This window comes from Schistocerca americana, chromosome 5, assembly GCF_021461395.2.
Source record: "Schistocerca americana isolate TAMUIC-IGC-003095 chromosome 5, iqSchAmer2.1, whole genome shotgun sequence".
Lineage (NCBI taxonomy): Eukaryota > Metazoa > Arthropoda > Insecta > Orthoptera > Acrididae > Schistocerca > Schistocerca americana.
Window position 1 is genome coordinate 388,099,295 of NC_060123.1, and position 20,772 is coordinate 388,120,066.

The 20,772-nt window shown below is 39.0% G+C and overlaps 1 protein-coding gene across 2 annotated transcripts in view; it reads right to left on the minus strand.

Annotated features, from left to right (window-relative positions):
• Positions 1–220: 220 nt before the first annotated feature.
• Positions 221–20,772, minus strand: part of LOC124615393 (farnesyl pyrophosphate synthase-like) — a 51,224-nt gene continuing 30,672 nt past the window's right edge. For both annotated transcript variants that reach the window (XM_047143220.1, XM_047143221.1), the window contains exons 4-8: positions 18,341–18,544; positions 12,839–13,003; positions 8,590–8,667; positions 8,343–8,477; positions 221–1,472 (exon numbers count right to left, since the gene is read on the minus strand). In XM_047143220.1, the coding sequence (XP_046999176.1) occupies positions 1,272–1,472; positions 8,343–8,477; positions 8,590–8,667; positions 12,839–13,003; positions 18,341–18,544 (783 nt within the window). In that variant the 3' untranslated portion in view covers positions 221–1,271. The remainder of the gene's footprint in view (positions 1,473–8,342; positions 8,478–8,589; positions 8,668–12,838; positions 13,004–18,340; positions 18,545–20,772) is intronic.

Here is a 20,772-nt window from a genome sequence, read left to right on the forward strand (position 1 = left end):
TGCATTTGGTATGAGGAAACAGGCATAAATTTCAGGTGTCCGTTAGTTACTGGCATGACGCAACTGTACAAGTTGATCGACTAAGGCAAATTATTCTGTGTAGTTCTTTCAAGATTCCAGTACAACAGTACACATACAAGGTCCATATCTACACCACAATGCACTTAATTAAGAACTATGTTTGTGCAGTTATTTTTCTCAAATATTTATGCCAAAAAAATATTTTCTATAAACACAGTTTTTATTACAAAATTTTATTTACAAGTACAAAACACGCAAGAACCTACAGCACATTTACTACAAAAATACTGTTGTATTTCTTCATTGGCTATAAACATTCTCACTTGTTAAATGGCTCCAGTCCATTTAGCTGAACCATTCACCTAAGAAAGAACACACACACGGTATTTCAAAACAGAAATAATTAAGTCAAACTTTGAAACAAGCTGTTCCAGCAATCACCTGCACCTGTGTGAATTTTCAGGACCACGGAACTCAATAGAACAGAGAAAATGAAACAACTGAAACAAAATTCATATCAATCTAGCGTTCATCACTGGAATACCATTAGGAAACAAAATCTGACTCTGGAATTGGCTGCATCTGAATTACTTCCTAAACTCCAGACATTTTAGCCCAAACAATAGTCATGTTTCATGTGCATCTTGTTGACACAGCCATAACAAGAACTTTGTTATAAAACATATTTACAATTATAAATTTAGCAGCTGTTTTGGAAACTCAAAAACTCACACACAACACAAGAGTTTGACTTATGTTTCTGTATGTTAGCAAGGCAATCGTAATTTTCAGAAAAACATCCAGTCTTTGCTCTCATGCAATGTTTAAATATTCGTTAATTTCATTACTAATTAAATCCAAGCACTTACAGTTGTACAATAAAGGGGCAAGATAAATACTTTACAGTTCTGAATGTACCAGATACTCACTCTTAGTACTTTATTACACAAAATGTGAAACAGTGAAATAGGAACAACGGATGCAGTCTCTTGCTGGAACACGATTCTCCAAATTTTTTTAAAACTGAACAACAAAAGTTGTTTGCAGGGTGCCCAACGTTAAGATTGTTAGCTTACTGCAGTTATATTTAAGTTCTAATGACTTATAAATTTAGATACCAGCATTATAGTATTATCTTATATCTGAGAGTGAGGCAAAAGAAAAGCTACTGTACATAGCTCTTACAATCACATTGTTTCTCATTATTGTGCTCAAAGGCTTATTTCAACTATACATTTACAATGATTATTTTAACATTCCCGCCTATATATTTTCTCCATGAACTTGAAGAATAACTGGTGAGGCAGTCCGCGTGACATTTGTTGAATGTGTGTGCTGATAATGTTATAGCTCTCTTCTTCATAAATAGCATAGGTTGTTGGTATTCCTAGTTGCTCATATAGTTCCTTGACAGCAGCTACTTTTTCAGGGTCTTTGGAGGCATAACATTCCTACAAAGGAACAGTGACAGTAAAATTACTTGGATCTACCAGATCTTCAGTATAGTTGAATATAAAAATAAAGTGTAATCACAAATAAACCATATCTGAACACTCCAAACATAAAAGTGAAAATGAAAATACAACGGAGATACAAATGAATGAAAGTCAAATAAAATATAGAAGCACTTGCAGAGCAGCTGTTATCAACACAAGGCACTTGGAGTCAACAATTGTCTTTCTTTATGTACAGTGTCACACGGAAACAAAATTTATTAGTTTTCGGAATCCTTTGGCTTATAGGTAAGTGAACAGTCTTAAAGCTTAACAAGCTATGTCTTCAGCAATTTAATATCTCTACCAACAATTTACATTCAGAGCTGTTGCTTATCATCTGTCTATGTATAATTTAAGTGTCACTAATTAATATCTGTTTCAGTATGAATAATTTAATCTCTATATATAAAAGGCAAGTCCTGACTGACAGACTGACTGACTGACTCATCACTGCCCAGCCCAAACTGCTAAGGACAGAAACTTGAAGGTTGGACAGGGTATGGATCTTATACTGTAGGCATCGTTTAAGAAGAGATTGTCCAAAAATCCCATTCCTAAGGGGTGAAAAAAAGGGATGAAAGCCTTTTCAAAAGTATGTCACTACAAAGGGAATTTTGAAGATAGAACTACAAAAACTGGAATTTTGGTATCTCAGTCAGAAAATAAAAAAAATATGTGTTTCAGCAGGTTTGGGTTCAAAATGGTTCAAATGGCTCTGAGCACTATGGGACTCAACTGCTGTGGTCATAAGTCCCCTAGAACTTAGAACTACTTAAACCTAACTAACCTAAGGACAGCACACAACACCCAGCCATCACGAGGCAGAGAAAATCCCTGACCCCGCCGGGAATCGAACCCGGGAACCCGGGCGTGGGAAGCGAGAACGCTACCGCACGACCACGAGATGTGGGCAGCAGGTTTGGGAATTCAATCACTGAGGGAGTAAACCAGTGGGCGAAAGTGTTTTCAAAATAAATAATTCCTGAAGAACTACTAAAGGATTTTTAAGGCCACATTTAAGACAACTGGTATTTGACTTCTCAATCAGAAATTAAAAAAAATACATATTTGAATGTTTCTGGAACTTCAACCTCTAAGAGAGTGCAATAGAGGATGAAAATTTTTAAGAAAATATGTCATTACATTAAAGAAATTATAAAGGTAAATTTATGAAAATTGGTGTCTTACTTCTAGATTAGGTGTATGAGGTGTGATGGGGAAGTTTTAAGAAAGGGCTTGTAATCGTATAATGGTGGTACTTATATGCTACTGTGATACATCTCCTTCAAAATAGTCCCCTTGTGACTGAACACACCGACTCCAACAGTATTTCGACTTTTGGAAACATCCTTGGATATTTTTTTCTGAAGTGTGTTAAGGACGCACTCCGTATTTGCCTGGATGTCTTCAATCGAGTCAAATCGCTTCCCTTTCAGTGAAAATTTCAGTTTAGGAAACAGGTAGAAGTCTGCAGGGGCCAAATCAGGGGAATATGGGGGTTGTGGAAGCACACGAATTTTAAATTTGGTCAAAAATTCAAAGATGGAGAAGGCACAATGAGCCAGAGCACTGTCATGGTGTAGCACCCAACTTCTGTCTTTCCATAATGCAGGCATTTTCTTCCGCACCTTTTCGCACAAACGCTCAAGGACATATTTGTAGTATTCGTAGTTAATTGTCTGTCCTCCAGGTGTAAATTCATTTTGCACAATACTGGTAGAATCGAAAAAAAAAAAAAAAATCACCAACATTGTCTTCATCTTTGACCAACTTCACCGTACTCTTTTCGATCGTGGTGAACCTAGAGTCTTCCACTGCGTAGACTGCACTTTGGTTTCAGGATCATATCCATACCCCCATGATTCATCACCTGTAATTACACTATTTAACAAATCTGAGTCATTTTTAGTCCGATTAATCAGTTCTTGACACTTCAAGTCGGTATTGCCTCTGGTCACTTGACAACACCTTTGGAATGAATTTTGTGAACACTCAATGCTTGTTCATATCTTCAGTTAAAATTGACTGAACTGCATAGAAACTTAAATTAAGTTCATCAGCAATCTCCCTAATTGTAAGTCTATGACCAGAGCGCACTATGTCGTGAACTTTCACAACATTTTCATTTGTTTTTGAGGTGGAAGGATGGCTGGACTGTAGTTCATTTTAATAGTTTGTAAGTCTCAGAAGCTGATTTCCTGGTTTTAAAATAAAATTTCACACAAACTTGTTGCTCCGTTTGTAAGGTGGCTATAATTTTGGACCTTACAAGAACTCATCCACATACTTTGCTGTGATCTACAAACACAATTAGGTATCATGTGATAGGTTGTACATCGTATATATGAATATATAAAATATAATAGAGGGAAACATTCCACGTGGGAAAAATATATCTAAAAAGAAAGATGATGAAACTTACCAAACAAAAGCGCTGGCAGGTCGATAGACACACAAACAAACACAAACATACACACAAAATTCTAGCTTTCGCAACCAATGGTTGCCTCGTCAGGAAAGAGGGAAGGAGAAGGAAAGACAAAAGGATATGGGTTTTAAGGGAGAGGGTAAGGAGTCATTCCAATCCCGGGAGCGGAAAGACTTACCTTAGGGGGAAAAAAGGACAGGTATACACTCGCACACACACACATATCCATCCACACATACACAGACACAAGCAGACATTTGTAAAGGCAAAGAGTTTGGGCATTTTTTGGGCAGAGATGTCAGTCGGGGCGGATGTACAGAGGCAAAGATGAAGTTGAAAGACAGGTGAGGTATGAGCGGCGGCAAATTGAAATTAGAAATTAGCGGAGATTGAGGCCTGGCGGATAGCGAGAAGAAAGGATATGCTGAAGGGCAAGTTCCCATCTCCGGAGTTCTGACAGGTTGGTGTTAGTGGGAAGTATCCAGATAACCCGGACGGTGTAACACTGTGCCAAGATGTGCTGGCCGTGCACCAAGGCATGTTTAGCCACAGGGTGATCCTCATTACCAACAAACACTGTCTGCCTGTGTCCATTCATGCGAGTGGACAGTTTGTTGCTGGTCATTCCCACATAGAACGCTTCACAGTGTAGGCAGGTCAGTTGGTAAATCACGTGGGTGCTTTCACACGTGGCTCTGCCTTTGATCGTGTACACCTTCCGGGTTACAGGACTGGAATAGGTGGTGGTGGGAGGGTGCATGGGACAGGTTTTACACCGGGGGCGGTTACAGGGGTAGGAGCCAGAGGGTAGGGAAGGTGGTTTGGGGATTTCATAGGGATGAACTAAGAGGTTGCGAAGGTTAGGTGGACGGCGGAAAGACACTCTTGGTGGAGTGGGGAGGATGGCAGCTGCCACCCATTCCACATCAAACGGTCCCTTCCCTACAGCCTAGGTCTTCGTGGCAAACGAATCTGCTCCAGTCCGGAATCCTTGAACCATTACACCAACAACCTGAAAACAGCTTTTGCATCCCGTAACTACCCTCCCGACCTGGTACAGAAGCAAATAACCAGAGCCACATCCTCATCTCCTCAAACCCGGAACCTTCCACAGAAGAACCCCAAAAGTGCCCCACTTGTGACAGGATACTTTCCGGGACTGGATCAGATTCTGAATGTGGCTCTCCAGCAGGGATACGACTTCCTCAAATCCTGCCCTGAAATGAGATCCATCCTTCATGAAATCCTCCCCACTCCACCAAGAGTGTCTTTCCGCCGTCCACCTAACCTTCGCAACCTCTTAGTTCATCCCTATGAAATCCCCAAACCACCTTCCCTACCCTCTGGCTCCTACCCCTGTAACCGCCCCCGGTGTAAAACCTGTCCCATGCACCCTCCCACCACCACCTATTCCAGTCCTGTAACCCGGAAGGTGTACACGATCAAAGGCAGAGCCACGTGTGAAAGCACCCACGTGATTTACCAACTGACCTGCCTACACTGTGAAGCGTTCTATGTGGGAATGACCAGCAACAAACTGTCCATTCGCATGAATGGACACAGGCAGACAGTGTTTGTTGGTAATGAGGATCACCCTGTGGCTAAACATGCCTTGGTGCACGGCCAGCACATCTTGGCACAGTGTTACACCATCCGGGTTATCTGGATACTTCCCACTAACACCAACCTGTCAGAACTCCGGAGATGGGAACTTGCCCTTCAGCATATCCTTTCTTCTCGCTATCCGCCAAGCCTCAATCTCCGCTAATTTCTAATTTCAATTTGCCGCCGCTCATACCTCACCTGTCTTTCAACTTCATCTTTGCCTCTGTACATCCGCCCCGACTGACATCTCTGCCCAAAAAATGCCCAAACTCTTTGCCTTTACAAATGTCTGCTTGTGTCTGTGTATGTGTGGATGGATATGTGTGTGTGTGCGAGTGTATACCTGTCCTTTTTTCCCCCTAAGGTAAGTCTTTCCGCTCCCGGGATTGGAATGACTCCTTACCCTCTCCCTTAAAACCCATATCCTTTTGTCTTTCCTTCTCCTTCCCTCTTTCCTGACGAGGCAACCATTGGTTGCGAAAGCTAGAATTTTGTGTGTATGTTTGTGTTTGTTTGTGTGTCTATCGACCTGCCAGCGCTTTTGTTTGGTAAGTTTCATCATCTTTCTTTTTAGATGAATATATAAAATCGTATATATGAATATATAAAGGAGACTGACATTGTCACGTACGTCTTGTAAATAATTGTTAACGCTTATTGCGTGAAAGGTGACAGAGTGTCTTTATTATAAAAATGGCGTAATGAATGACTGCCTATACTAGTAGAGGTTGGAACGCCAGTGGAAATGAAACAGGAGGCAGAACTCAAGCTCTGGATGGAAGGCCCACACAGGTGTTGGTCCTGCTTCAACACAGGAAGTAGCTAGACGGACGTTGTGACACCTGATCTCTGGAGCACATTAGGGTGACGGCCGACCGCTATTGTAGTAGGGCTGGAAGGATAACCGGATAATACTACTGAATGCTGAAAATCTTGGACACAGGTGAGAGGAACGAAGAAGAGGCACTTCGGAAACCACACAGGTTGGGTTATTTACAAGGATTTTTACTCGGAAGCATACCATTGAACGAGTATAGGTTTTTTCTCGCAAACTTTCTGCGCTGGACGACAAAAGTCTAAAATATGGTTGGTCAGCATTTGGAAGAATCTGTAGAGAGGGAGAATATTCCATGGTTTCGGGAATATGATTAGTTTTCAGAATTACGATGGTGAGGAGCCAAGTCTTACTGGGAAGCCAGCGCTGGAGAGACGTGGTCTTCCACTGAGCGCCCGTGCGTGATGGTTGCTCGATATCAGATGGACTTGCTGTCTTTGCTCTCAGGAGAGTTTATAGTTAGAACAGTTAGTACTGTAATGTTGCGAACCTATACGATTCTGGACTTCACCTCCGGGTTGCAAGTCATCGTTGAGTACACAGCATTCAGTAATTGAGAGCACTTCCTTTGCCTATACTTACGTTGAGACGTTATCTGAACTCCATCCTTGTGGTTGGAAGTTCACATTTCTCGTCTGTAGAACACAGAGAGGAGAACACAGTATTAGAGCATATTAGTCAGAGGACCGCCTTCTGCTGTCCTAGTGTTTGAAAGAGTTTATTTGTGGCTGGAGTTCTTCCATCGTTGCAAACGAGTACGAGAACCATCACTTCGATGCACCAGATGCAGTACATACGGTGACGTCGCAAATTGCTTCAGCTTATTAGGGCTATAAAAGCTAAACAGCTGTGATCATGTTAGTTTGTTTCCACTGAGGTTCCACTCCACCGTAGATCATCTTTTAAAGTGGTATCTTCTAGTGTTCGGTACGTAGACGATTTAAGTTATTTTGCATTATTTATATTAGACTGTGCAGTCATAATAAGGGGCAGAGTTGGGTAACTGTCAGTAATTTTACTTAGGAAATGTAAACTTTGTGGGCTATAAAAGCTAAACAGCTGTGATCATGTTAGTTTATTTCCACTGAGGTTCCACTCCACCGTAGATCATCTTTTAAAGTGGTATCTTCTAGTGTTCGGTACGTAGACGATTTAAATTATTTTGCATTATTTATATTAGACTGTGCAGTCATAATAAGGGGCAGAGTTGGGTAACTGTCAGTAATTTTACTTAGGAAATGTAAACTTTGTGATATAATGGTTTTTTTTTCAATCTACAATAAATATATAAGCAGGAACAACATTTATCATTTAGTAGGATCAGTTGCCTTCATCATTCATTTATGTTTAGATTGTAATTTATAGAACTAAGAGATCCTAAGATCTGCTTCAGGGGGTAGCCAGACAGGGCCAAATCTTCATTTTAGCATTTATTATTTTGCGCTGTGCACATTCATTTTACAGCCACCTGGAGTAGCATCTTGGACGTTTTTACGTCCATTTTCATGCAGAGAGAATCCGGAAACAAGCTCTAACAGACCCGCACTCAACCAGCTGCCACAAAAAACTGAATAAAGGAACTGCGGTTTCCTGTCAGAGGACGTTCAAGGACAAGGCAATGACTCACTCCCCATCCTCCGTGTACCTGCCCGCCAAACCAGTAAGCAGTAGTGGATACATTGTTAAAACTTTCCAATCACACTTCGTAAAGAAACATTTGTTAGGGGATGAAAACTGCTACGTAAATATCTGCACAAGAATACAAGGGGCATGATTAACAAAGACTTTGGACTCCAGCTACTAGAGTTGCATTTTGCGTGGAAATGTTAGAAGATGTTGCAATTCGTGAACAACATAAAATTTGATTAAACAAAAGCAAATAAAATATCTGCTAGCCATACTGTCTATGTGAGTGAAGCAGCTGGCACTAAGCTAGTATAACAGTAAACGTATATACCTCAAAAAATGCTCTCTGCTCTGGGGTTGCTCGTTGTAATGCAACGACAGCTAACCAGGAGCATTTCCCATCAGCAATGTCGCTTCCAACTTTTCCTGTTATTTCTGGATCACCAAAGCAATCCAAGAAGTCATCCTGCAAAACAAAAAAGTTGGTATTTTTGGCCAATGTGTGTACACTAGCAAATGTATATAATTCAATTATTACACTGTTACTTCAAAGTATTTATAAATACAAGTCAACTTACTTGAACCTGGAAAAAATGACCCATTTCCAACAGAATTGTCTTTGCTTGTCTGTGCATTTCCTCATCATTGTAACCGGCCTGCAATAACAGAAAAATTACTTACTTTACACAAAATATTATTAAGAAACAAAAATGAAGATAGGCAGCAACTCAAATTCATCTGATTGACATATAGGCCACAGACACAGCTAACAGCACACAAAATTTCACTAGCTTCGGAGCACATGCTATTCTCTTGTTGAAAGAACAATGACATATGGGAAGGCTTTGAGTGTGCAGGGAAAGAATGGTGTGGGGAAGTAATGTGAGGCATAAGATGAGAGACAGGATGCTGTCACTGACAGTAGGATGATCAGGATAGTACACGGTAACAATCACAGAACTGGCAGATGGGGCAAAAAGGAGTAACAGAAAGAGAATGTTGGCAAAAGAGAATACATGGTCTGGAGTGAATAAAGATGAGAGAGATAATGTTAAGAGCAAAGAAGTTTTGGCACAAGGAATTGTGAGAATGGAGAATGTGCTAGAGGAAGAGTTCCCAAAGGACCTGGGTGATATTGGTGGTAGAGAGATTCACATGTCATGGGTTCTAAAGTAACTGCTAAGGTGTGCAACATGTTCAGTAACTAGGTGGTCGAGTTTGCCATTAGCTACAGTTTGGGATTGTTATCACACACAATTGAAACACTACAGTAAATGCAACGAAGCTAGTACATGTTATGGCTTCTTTTACACGTGGCTCTAACTTTTGACAGGATAGGACATTTCTGTGAGTCAACTGCAGTCAGGAGTCTGACAAGGTGGCACAGAGATGGACTAGAATATTCTGTAAGTTGGGCAAAGAGTAGCAGGCTACTGTTTTGGGTTATGAGTGTAGAAATTTGAGTAGAGTATCCCTTATATTTAGGCATGTCAGGAGGTAAATGAAATCCTGGTGAAGGATTAGGCTGAGTTTCTAAATGCCTGGTAGGTATTGGATTACAAGAGACATACCGGTTGGTACTGGTTCATCAAGGTGACTGATTTATTTTGTGCCACAAGAAAAAATGGTGCAAGAAATCTGTTTGTGGACTAAATGAGGAAGTTATGAGCTATCTCTGAGGGTTCTGATGAGGTAACTGGAGTACGTGATTAACTCATACTTCATGGTGCCCATGGGTCTAAAGGCTGAGGTAGGGGCTTTCTGATGTGGAACAGATTACATACATCAAACTGGAAGCCTTGTTGGTGTGAGGTGTGCTTGAATTGTCAAATTTTTCTATGCGTCTATCTGAGAGGTGTATAACAATACCTAGGAAGATAGCTTGTACGTCTGAGGAGGACAACATGTAATAAATATTCTGCAGACAAGGGCAGAGGTCCCATTATCATAAGCCCATTTTATAAAAATCAATGAATTTGAACCAGACAAGGGGTTGAAGGTGTTGACTGGAAGAGAGGAGCAAAGATTACGTTTTAATGTCTTATTCACTATACGGTCACCAGAGACAGAGCCCAAGTTTGCATAGCATAAAGATGAGAGGAAAATAAATAAATAAATAAATAAATAAAAGATCAGCCCCATCATATTTGAAGAAACAATACCAGAATTTGGATTGTTAAGTTTAAGAAAGTCATGTTAAACACATCTCAATAGCTGGACATTTATCTGATCTTTGTTCCTCCCAACTTTGAGTCCAGTATCTTAAACACTGCATTATTTTCCTTCGTGTGCTGAGTATTTAGGACGAATTCCTGTTTGCACCACCAGACAGCTTCATGTGATATGGTTCCATGCAGTTGTCCATGGTAATTTCATGCACTTATCTGTAGATCTGGCATTCAAAGGAATAAAACTTTATGGCTAGAATGTGGTTGGTCAAAAGATTCAGGAATGATGTGATGGCTTTTGTTAGGATACTGGGAATAGTAGCCCTCTTGGCATTGTCATCGGCATGTGGAGACACTGGTGTAAAAGAACATTGCATCCACAGTGAGTAGCAAGGAGTCTTATGGTAACAAGACAGAAACTGGGCAAAGTCAGTGAATGAAGTAATTAGTGTCTTAAACTTAAGTTGGAAGATCGCAGGCAATTGGTTAAAACTGTTAGTCATGAAAGGCTAGGGATCTTTCTGTGAGAGCACTGCAATTAGGTACAATGGGACAATCACTAGGAAGGTTCATGGATTTGGATTTGTGTAGCTTTGGAACCGTTGATATATGGGCACACATGGGGCTGTCATTATGAGGTGGGAAATGGATTCACACGACAGGTTTTGGAATGGATGCAATGTTTCGAGGAACTATTGGAGGTCACATTGGACTTCTTGGTAAGCACTAAAAGTGGAAGTGTCAGAAAGACGGTGGAGACCCACAATCACTTAGCAACTGCAATTCAGCCTTTGTTTGAGGAGGAAGGTGCAGGCAGATTGGAGGTGAAGAATTCAAAGAAGCTTACCAGGGGGAAGCTGTCTGGAAGGGGGAGGAGGACCATTATTGGAGAACAGTTGAAATGTCTGTGTATATTCAGCTGTATTTTCTTGTAATAGCATAGGCTTGTTGAATATTAGTGTGGTATGACACTACTGATACAAATTTGGGCATGTGTATGTGATTTTAATCTAACTTTTCTCTACATCTTATGCATGACTGACATTGGTCAAGTGAGATGCTTAGTAACAAGCACTGTAATTGTTGTTAGAACAAGGAATTTATCTCATGGAAAAACATTCTTTTCTTACAGAACTGCAGGAGCAGATTTACTAATTTTTGAATTTGTAAAGTTTGATATCGTGAACTTTTCTTAGACGTGTAAAATAAAGGGTACTGTCATGAACATCTATATGTCATTTGAGAAATGAAATATGACCACTGCAAATAAAAAGGTTTTAGCTGGCGGATGTCAGGCCTGGCAGTCTAATGGACAAGCAAGTGCCTGGAAACTGAGAGGTCATGGGATCTAATTCCAATTGGACCACGAAACTTTCAGTTCACCATCAACCTAGCCTCCCCTTTTCAACGACATGAGGAGTTGCCAGGAACAACATGTGGTTTAGATTCCGTATTAAACTGTAGGCCTTCTTCCCCAGATGGATACCTGGGGTAGATTAGGGACACCAAATTCACAAAAGTGGTTTCCAGTTTAAGGACTTGTAGCTGGCTATTGAGCCATTCGAAATTATTATTAGGTGGTGAATACCAATGTTCAAAATTGGTAACATTCTTGGCCTATTTACAATCCTATTGTGATATAGTATTCATGCTACTTTGTGCTGATTAAAAATTATAGCACAGAATGTAAGGATCACAGTTCACATAAGACAAGTATGTTAGCTATGATGTTAGATCGATTTATTAATATTAATACTTTGGAGTCTGGCCACTTAGAAGAATATTGGGCCTAGGAAACCAGTCATTTATGCCATTGTGTAAAGTGTTATTGGCACATGTGTAATTGATGTATCTTCAAGAATAATACATACTTAAAAAGGGCCAAGCTTCAAGATTTATTTTTCATATTTACTTTAGTTCTCTGATACAGTACAAATTTTAAAATAATGATGAAAGAAAATATAATTATCCTTCCAAGAGAAATGTGTGACCTGGGCAATTTCTTGCTTACTCAGCAAACACGTTGTACTTGTAGCAGAATTATAGGAAACTGTGAAACCTAACAAGTATAGGCACAATATTATATCAATGCAACTGTATTGGCTCAGCCAGGCACAATAACAGCTGCTACATTTGCTAATGCTTCTTTCCAAATAATTCCAGAAACTGACGGCAAAAGGCTGCAACAGTCAAGGACCAGGTTCGTGAGATGTCCGTACATTTTTCTCATATGAAGATGAGTCCAGTTTGAGTGATAGGGCTCATGAGTTGAAAAAATTGCAGCCTGACCTATACTCGGGCTCAGTGCTTTTAACACAAATTTGCGGCCCAAGCTAGGCTTGGGCTTCATCTCCGAAGTATATTAATGCTCCAAGCCACTACACTGCACAGCCAAACATTTTTTTGTTACCTTTTGCTACTACACTAAAGTCTGTCAACATGAAGTTCTTCAGCTAGTCTGATAACTTAGACCTTTCTCATTGCTCACAAGCACTGGACATAGTTAGAAAACATAACACTAGTTCTAATGAAAAATTTAATCATCATACAATATTTCAATGCTATAACATCTTCACTGATAAAACAATACATCCTACACTAAGTAATAATGTTTCGCAATCAGTCACTTGAGAAATGTAACAAGAAAACTGTGACTTGCCATATACAGTGCAAGTGCAACCGGTAGGTGGAATGAATAATATGCAGTTTTGTACTTCACAATAGCATTGTAGCGATCCATGGTGAATTTTGCATAATTTGATTTCTTTCCTGATTGTGATGTTGAGAGATCAAGTGCTTGCCCCATATGAGTTTTCAGAGTGACCTGAAACAGATTTTGGACATTATTTAAACCATGAATTATATGATTGCAACAACATCTCACTAAAGGTATCATTCGACAAACCATTATTACTGTAAGACATCATAAATACCAAGTACAAATTTATTATGACAAAATATTGATTTTATGGTAACAGAAAATTTATCTTTGAGCTGATATGAAAAAAATGTTTTCAGCCTATCAACTGAGTATAGCCTTGATTTCATATTAACATGAAGTATGCCAAACTTTCAGAACACAGTGTATTACCAATAATTTCACTTTGTTGATACACACACACGAACTCTTGACAAAAAAAGTCTTATTTCATCAAGCAATAAATTTGTTGGGAGAGTGTTTTCAAAGAATGTCGATGACCTCTGTCTCTATCAGACATTTGTATCAGTGGTGCATGTTTCTCTGTTGAGGAAGACAGTCAGAAATTTTGGGTACAAGTTTTTTATCACATAAATCTACAAATGTGAAAAATAAATAAATAAATAAAAATTTGGGCATTAAGAAAGAAACACTGTTGTACTGTGGACGTAAGATGACACTGAGAGAAAAGTGCAATGACACTTCTCAGTCGTCAAAAATGGATTGATTAAGTAGTTCATCATGTAGGGAATGTTCACAATACACCATGAAAGATGTGTTTTGTGTTAAGTGTAATTACTGGCTCTATAAACAGTGTACGAAAGTGAGTTTAAAACTCAAAAGATGATCCTCCATGGTTGTGTCCATAGTGTTTACATTTTGAAATAGCTGAACACTCTAGTATAGTGAACTCGAAGGAAGAAATTATTAAGTTGCCTCAAAGTGACACAGAAATGCTGAAAATGGAAATTTTAATGCTAAAACAAGAGAATGCTAAAATAATTAGTGAACGAAAATACTGTATGTGAAAAACAATCAATTACTGAGCAAAGTGGCAAAAATTCACATTTATGCAATGTGGTGAATAACATTACAGAAAACTCTGTCCGTGACATAGCAAGTGATAAATATAAATGGATAACAGTTACCTATAATAAAGAAGACAAATGTGTAAGTGCAACAAAGAAAGGAGGTGATAAATATTGATTTCCTGTTAATCGGTGATTCTATGCTAAAAATGTTATTGTGATGGACTGGAAGGCTGATGTTCCATCTGTAATTCGAGCCTATCAGCTAAATACATATTTTTAAAACATAAAGAGTGTGAAATTGAATACAGCCAAAAATACTAATGAAACTAAAAATAGACATACCGCTAGCTAAAAACGTGTTTTGATACACATGGGCACCAACTCCCTCCACAACAGCAATGAGGAAGAAATCATGAGTGAAACAAGAAATCCGATCAGATCAGCACAAACTGTGTACACAACCTCTAGGCTTGTTATTAGTGGTATTATTCACAGAAGACAGGCAAGTGATGCTTAAGTCAACACAATAAACAGTGGAATTAGGGAACTGTGTGACACGTGTAGGGCAGCAATTCATTGCCCAAACAAGTTTTTACACAAAAAATGTGTGGGAAAAGACTGACTACGCCTCAATAGGTTAGGCTCTGTAAACTTACACTACAGTATTCAGGGACATCTGTAAAATACTAAAAAGGAAGGGAAACATACATTTTGATGAGAATGACAAAGTAAAGACACAAACTGAAAATAAAAACTACAGATAATAAAGAGAGGATGCAAATGAAATTACTGTCAAAAACAAACATTCTCTATTGATACATGAAACTAAAAATAGACATACCGCTAGCTAAAAACGTGTTTTGATACACATGGGCACCAACTCCCTCCACAACAGCAATGAGGAAGAAATCATGAGTGAAACAAGAAATCCGATCAGATCAGCACAAACTGTGTACACAACCTCTAGGCTTGTTATTAGTGGTATTATTCACAGAAGACAGGCAAGTGATGCTTAAGTCAACACAATAAACAGTGGAATTAGGGAACTGTGTGACACGTGTAGGGCAGCAATTCATTGCCCAAACAAGTTTTTACACAAAAAATGTGTGGGAAAAGACTGACTACGCCTCAATAGGTTAGGCTCTGTAAACTTACACTACAGTATTCAGGGACATCTGTAAAATACTAAAAAGGAAGGGAAACATACATTTTGGTGAGAATGACAAAGTAAAGACACAAACTGAAAATAAAAACTACAGATAATAAAGAGAGGATGCAAATGAAATTACTGTCAAAAACAAACATTCTCTATTGATACATTGGAATATCAATAGCTGATCAGCAGAACTACCAAACCTTATACATACCAAAAATTGATGAACTTAAAATTCTACTTTCAGAATGTGCAGATACTAAAATAATCTACTTAAATGACCAATGGTTAACAGAAGACTGTAGACATGTTTTAAATAGTATTAATAATTTTAAGGTAGCAAACAGCTTTTGTAGGAGAAACAAATCTCATGGAGGCTCATGCATTCCTGTTGGCTCCTCAGTAAGTTATAAAAGTACGACAAAATTTTAAATTTTTAAATGAAGAGAATGTGTTTGACAGTTACTCTATAGAGTTAAGAGATCTGAACACAGTGGTTGTAGCAGTTTACAGAATCCCTGGATGTACTGTAGCAAAGGCATTCTTAGCTAAATTCAACGTCTCCTAAAAAAACTTCAGAAAGAAAATAAGAAAAAAAAGTTAAAACTGCAGCAGACTTCGACATAAATATGTTAATTGGAAGCAGTAATCCTGCAAAATTTTTTTACTTAATTCAGAAATTTGATTTCATGTTCAGTGACCTGCATTGGTAACATGATTATAGTCCACCAATTTGAAAATGCAAATAAATACTGCTTAAACCTATGTATACTGGATCACTCCGTTCTGTGTACTGAGTTCCCAAAAGCAAATAAATTAGAGCCTACAGGAGTATATACAGAAAGGAATTTTGGCAAAGTAATACATTTTTATTCTGCACTAAACTAAGTATTGTAAGCTTGCCTATAGAATACTACAGTTCAAGTAACATAAACTTCGGCAAATTTTAAAATTGTTTTTAGATATATTTAATACATGTTTTAACCTAGATCTTGTCAAAAGAAAATATGTAGTAAATTTAAATGGATTATATGAGAAATAAAAATTTCTAGTGCCAGAAATAAACTACACTATGAATTAAAAATCAAATAGAAATCCTGTTTTTTGTTATATGTATAAAATATTATAAAGCTGTATTCAGGGATGTTGTAGTGGCAACTAAAAAAATGGCAAATAATACATTTTATTCTCAAATACACAAATAAGACAAAAGCAATGTGGTCAGTTGTTCGGTCAGAATTATGAGCCAAAGCCAAAAGCCAAGAGATTTTGAAAACTAAATTTGAAAATGATATTATAATAAAACCAGCTCAGGTGTCAAATTGTTTCAATGAATTAGTCTTAAATGTAGCAATATTGGATGCAGATATGGCAGCCTGTCTCGACAAGGCAAATTTCATAAAATTGGAAAACAACCAGAACACACATTTTAAAGAGTCTGAGAAAAATCACCCAAAGGGGAAAAAAAACCTCATACGGTTGGGATTAAATAAACATTCCTGTAACCAAAAGCATGCACACCATTATTTCACAACCATTGTCACTCATTATAAACCAATCTTTTGAGGGGGTATATTTTCCAAATGTACTGAAATATGCTGAGATGAAACCCATTATTCAAAACGGGATCAACAGAAGATATGGGGAATACTGCCCGATCTCTCTTCTGCCGGTCTTCTTTAAAGTTTTTGAAAAGACTATAGCAAAACAAATTCAAAAATTTCTTACTGTAAACGGCATAATTTTTAAAAACCAGTTTGGGTTCCAACACAGAAAATATGCTATAAGTGCCACCAATGAATTAAGTGAAAAAATATGCTCAACATTAGATGAGAGTAAAAAGGTCACAGACTGAGGACAGTTTCACAGTTTGAACAAGGTAACTATACTTTGCACCAGGCAGCCGAATTCCCCGGAAGGCAACTTCTGGCCAAATATGCCATACACACATTTCATTTTCATCTCCATCTGAAGGGATAGTGATGCCAAAGTAGCGTGAGACCACTTCAAAAATTTTGGCTCTCCTTCTGTACATATATTTATTTATAAGCCATTACATAGCTCTCTTCTTTATGGTCTGAACATATTTTCAACAATCTCTGCTTTCTGACTTAATCAATTTTGTTTACATACAAATACTTTTTGCTCTATTTGGTCATATATTCAGTTTATCTTTCCTGAAACTGTTTCCATTGTTTTATAAATTTCAGTAGATATCCTACATAAATATAGCCCAGTGTGTGTGTGTGTGTGGGGGGGGGGGGGGGGTATTTTACAATCTTTCTGTATAAAAAAATTACTAAATATGAAATTCTTGACTATCACTAGTGTTCACTGTACGACATCATCATACTGCCACAGCTGTTTCATAACAAGGAATTTGATTCCAGAAATTGGTATCTCGGTTCTTGTCATTGCATTTCAAAGGGATACAGACGTAATGGTTTTACGAAAATGATGACCCATCATATTGCGAACATAACCGCCATGTCGCAAACTCACAAGCTTATCACCTCACTTATTTATTGGCTAAACTAGTCCAACTTTATCCTAAATTACAGTATTTATTCAGCTTACGGTAATTTAATTTGATGCTGAACTAACACATTTGGAAAAAAAGAAATGGCAGAGAATGTGAGAGGCTAGAGACATTTAGTTTTTCATCGATTATTGCATTTAATATTCAGTTTCAAGACAGTAAGGTTGTTTCTGCTATGGTCTTCAATTTGAAGAATAGTTTGATGCAGCTCTCTCTGCTAGTCTACCCTGTGAAAGCCTCTTCACCTCTGCATCACTACTGCAACCTACCTCCACTGGAGCATGTTCCTGTAGCTAAGCCTACAATTTCACATTTTCTTCCATAACCAAACTGGTGATTTCTTGATGCATCAGGATGTGTGCAATCAACTGATCTCTTTTTTTAGTCATGTTATGCCATGAAGCTCTTATCTATCCAGTGCAAATCGGTATCTCTTCATTAATTGGTAACACCTACCAATAGGCAGGCAACGAACAAAATAATATCAGCTTGTGCATTTTTTGCACACCTCACAAGCTGCAGTCACAGCAATGGAACTTTAAGAAAAGGGGCCCCAGTTAGGGTTAACAACCTTTATCTTACAAAAATTTAATAGCAGTTATATTTTTACTCTTATTCAACACACAGTGAGTGAGTGTCTTTTACTTAAGAGAATGGCTTAGTAATACTCTTCCTTTTGTGCTTTTGACCAAATTTACATCCTCAAGTCTCCACCGAAAATGAAATGCCAATATACTTACATCATGGAAAAGCTCAACAACCTGCATGTAGTATGGTTTGTTCTGAAAATATCTTCGCAGCAACTGGTACAGGCCCATCTCCAATAACAAACCATCATTAATACCTGCCAGACCAATTCCATTTTGGCGGTACCAGCAAGGTCTTCCTCGGCGCATTGATGAACCATCCATTATGTCATCAATTACAAGCAAGAAGGCTTGGAGCTAGAACAGTGCCAATAGTTAAATTAATTAAATGCTAATTATTCACATAACTGAATATGGTTATTTCAGTACACTGATATGTGAACAGTAACAAAACCTAGCTGAGTTTCCAAATTTTGTACTTAATGTCATAATTAAATTTATTTTATCTATATCAGTGAAAAGATTGTCATGTTACTGAAAGAGAAAGGTAAATATGGTTTAAAAGGCAAGTGAATGCTTTTCTAATGCTTCATTACATAATAAATTTTTTTAAAAATCTCAATGAATGGAAGCATGCATAGCTATCAGAAGTGCGATTCTTAATCATTATGAAGCTGGTATCTGTATAGATATGATTGGTGATCTTGCAGCTCTCTAAGAACGAAATTATAATGAAATCTAAACCACTGGTTGATTACAGGTGTTGATAAATCTCAACGGGGACAGTTGAAAAATGTGTGCCCCGACCAGAACTCGAACCAGGGACCTCCTGCTTCCATATGAGTTCGGGCAATTTGGGTGCATCCAAACTGAAGACGATCAATGGACTGTAAGCCTTATGTATATGAAACTGGTATCTATGCAGACATCATTGGTGATCTTGCAGCTCTCGAATAATGAAATCCAGACCTTTAGCTGCTTACAGGCGTTGATAAATGTCAAGGGGGACTGTTGAAAATGTGTAGGTCTCATGGGGAGTGTGCCAGAGATAAGTCCCTGCAGTCGCACTATCGTCTGCGTCCTCGGTGGCTGTCGGATAGAGCGTCTGCCATGTAAGCACGAGGTCCCGGTTTCAAGTCCTGGTCGGGGCACACATTTTTCAACTGTCCCCGTTGATATTTATCAACGCCTGTAAGCAGATTAAGATCTTTTCATTATAATTTCATTCTTAGTCATTATGTTTTCTAAGTGGTACAGTCAATCAGTAATTTTTGAAATACTTCAGAGAACAAGAGGAATATTGTGCATACTTTTGTAAAGGGATAAATACACACCTGTCACCTTGCTACAATAGAAGACTAACTTTCAAAATGTCCTGCCAACTTTAAATCCATTATCCACTCATATAAGTCCATCACTATCCAGACAATATTATGAAAAGGGTAGATTGCTACTCACCATATAGTAAAGGTGTCATGTCACAGACAGGCACAACAAAAAGACTACTAAACACATAAGCTATCAGCCAGAATGCCTTCTTCTGAAATAGCCAACATACACACACACATTCATACAAACACAGCTCACACACTCATGACCAGTGCCTCAGGCTGCTGGGGCCAGATTGTAAGTAACTCCGCAGGATATGAGAAGCAATCTGGGTGGTGGGGATAAGGAGGAGGCTGGGGTGGGAAGGGTGAGGGAGACCTGGGTGCAGATGGAAGACAGTAAGGTGCTGTTTATGGGAGAATACAGGAATGAGGTGGAGAGGGGTTGCAGTTAGGAGGTTAGACAGATGGCAGGGGGAGAGGAAAAGGAGACAAGTAGAAAGACTGTGGGTGTACTTGTGGAACAGAAGGCTGTGGGGTGGGAGCAGGTAAGGGGATATGTGGGTGAAGGACAATGATTAATGGAGGTTGAGGCCAGGAGGGTTAAAGGGATGTAAGATGGTTAAAGGGATGTAGGATAAATTGCAGGGAGAGTTCCACCTGCACAATTCAGAAAAGCTGGTGTTAGTAGGAAGGAGCCATATGGCACAGGCTGTGAAGCAGTCTTTAAAATGAAGCACACTGCCCAACACGACATTCTTCATTTTAATGACTGCTTCACAGCCCATGCCATCTGACTCCTTTCTACCAACACTAGCTTCTCTGAACTGAGCAGGTGGAACTCTCCCTGCAACATATCCTACATTCCGATAACCCTCCTGGTCTCAACCTTTATTAGTCACTGTCCTTCAGCCGCCTATACCCTACCCTGTTCCCACTCCACAGTCTCCTATTCTACAAGGAGATCTAAAGCCGTTTTACTTCTCTTCTCTCTGCTCTCCCTGCCCCACCCTCCGTCTAACCTCCTGACTGACAAAGAGCACTTTACTGTCTCCCACCTGTACTCTGCTCTTCCCCCCCTCCCTCTCACTGGCACCACCCAGATTGGTTCCCACCACAGGTGCAGATGCTTGAAGTCTGACACCAGCAGCTAGAGGCAGTGGTTTGTGTGTATGTATGAGAGAGAGAGAGAGAGAGAGAGAGAGAGAGAGAGAGAGAGAGAGAGAGAGGGGGGGGGGGGAGGGAGTGAGGGAGGGA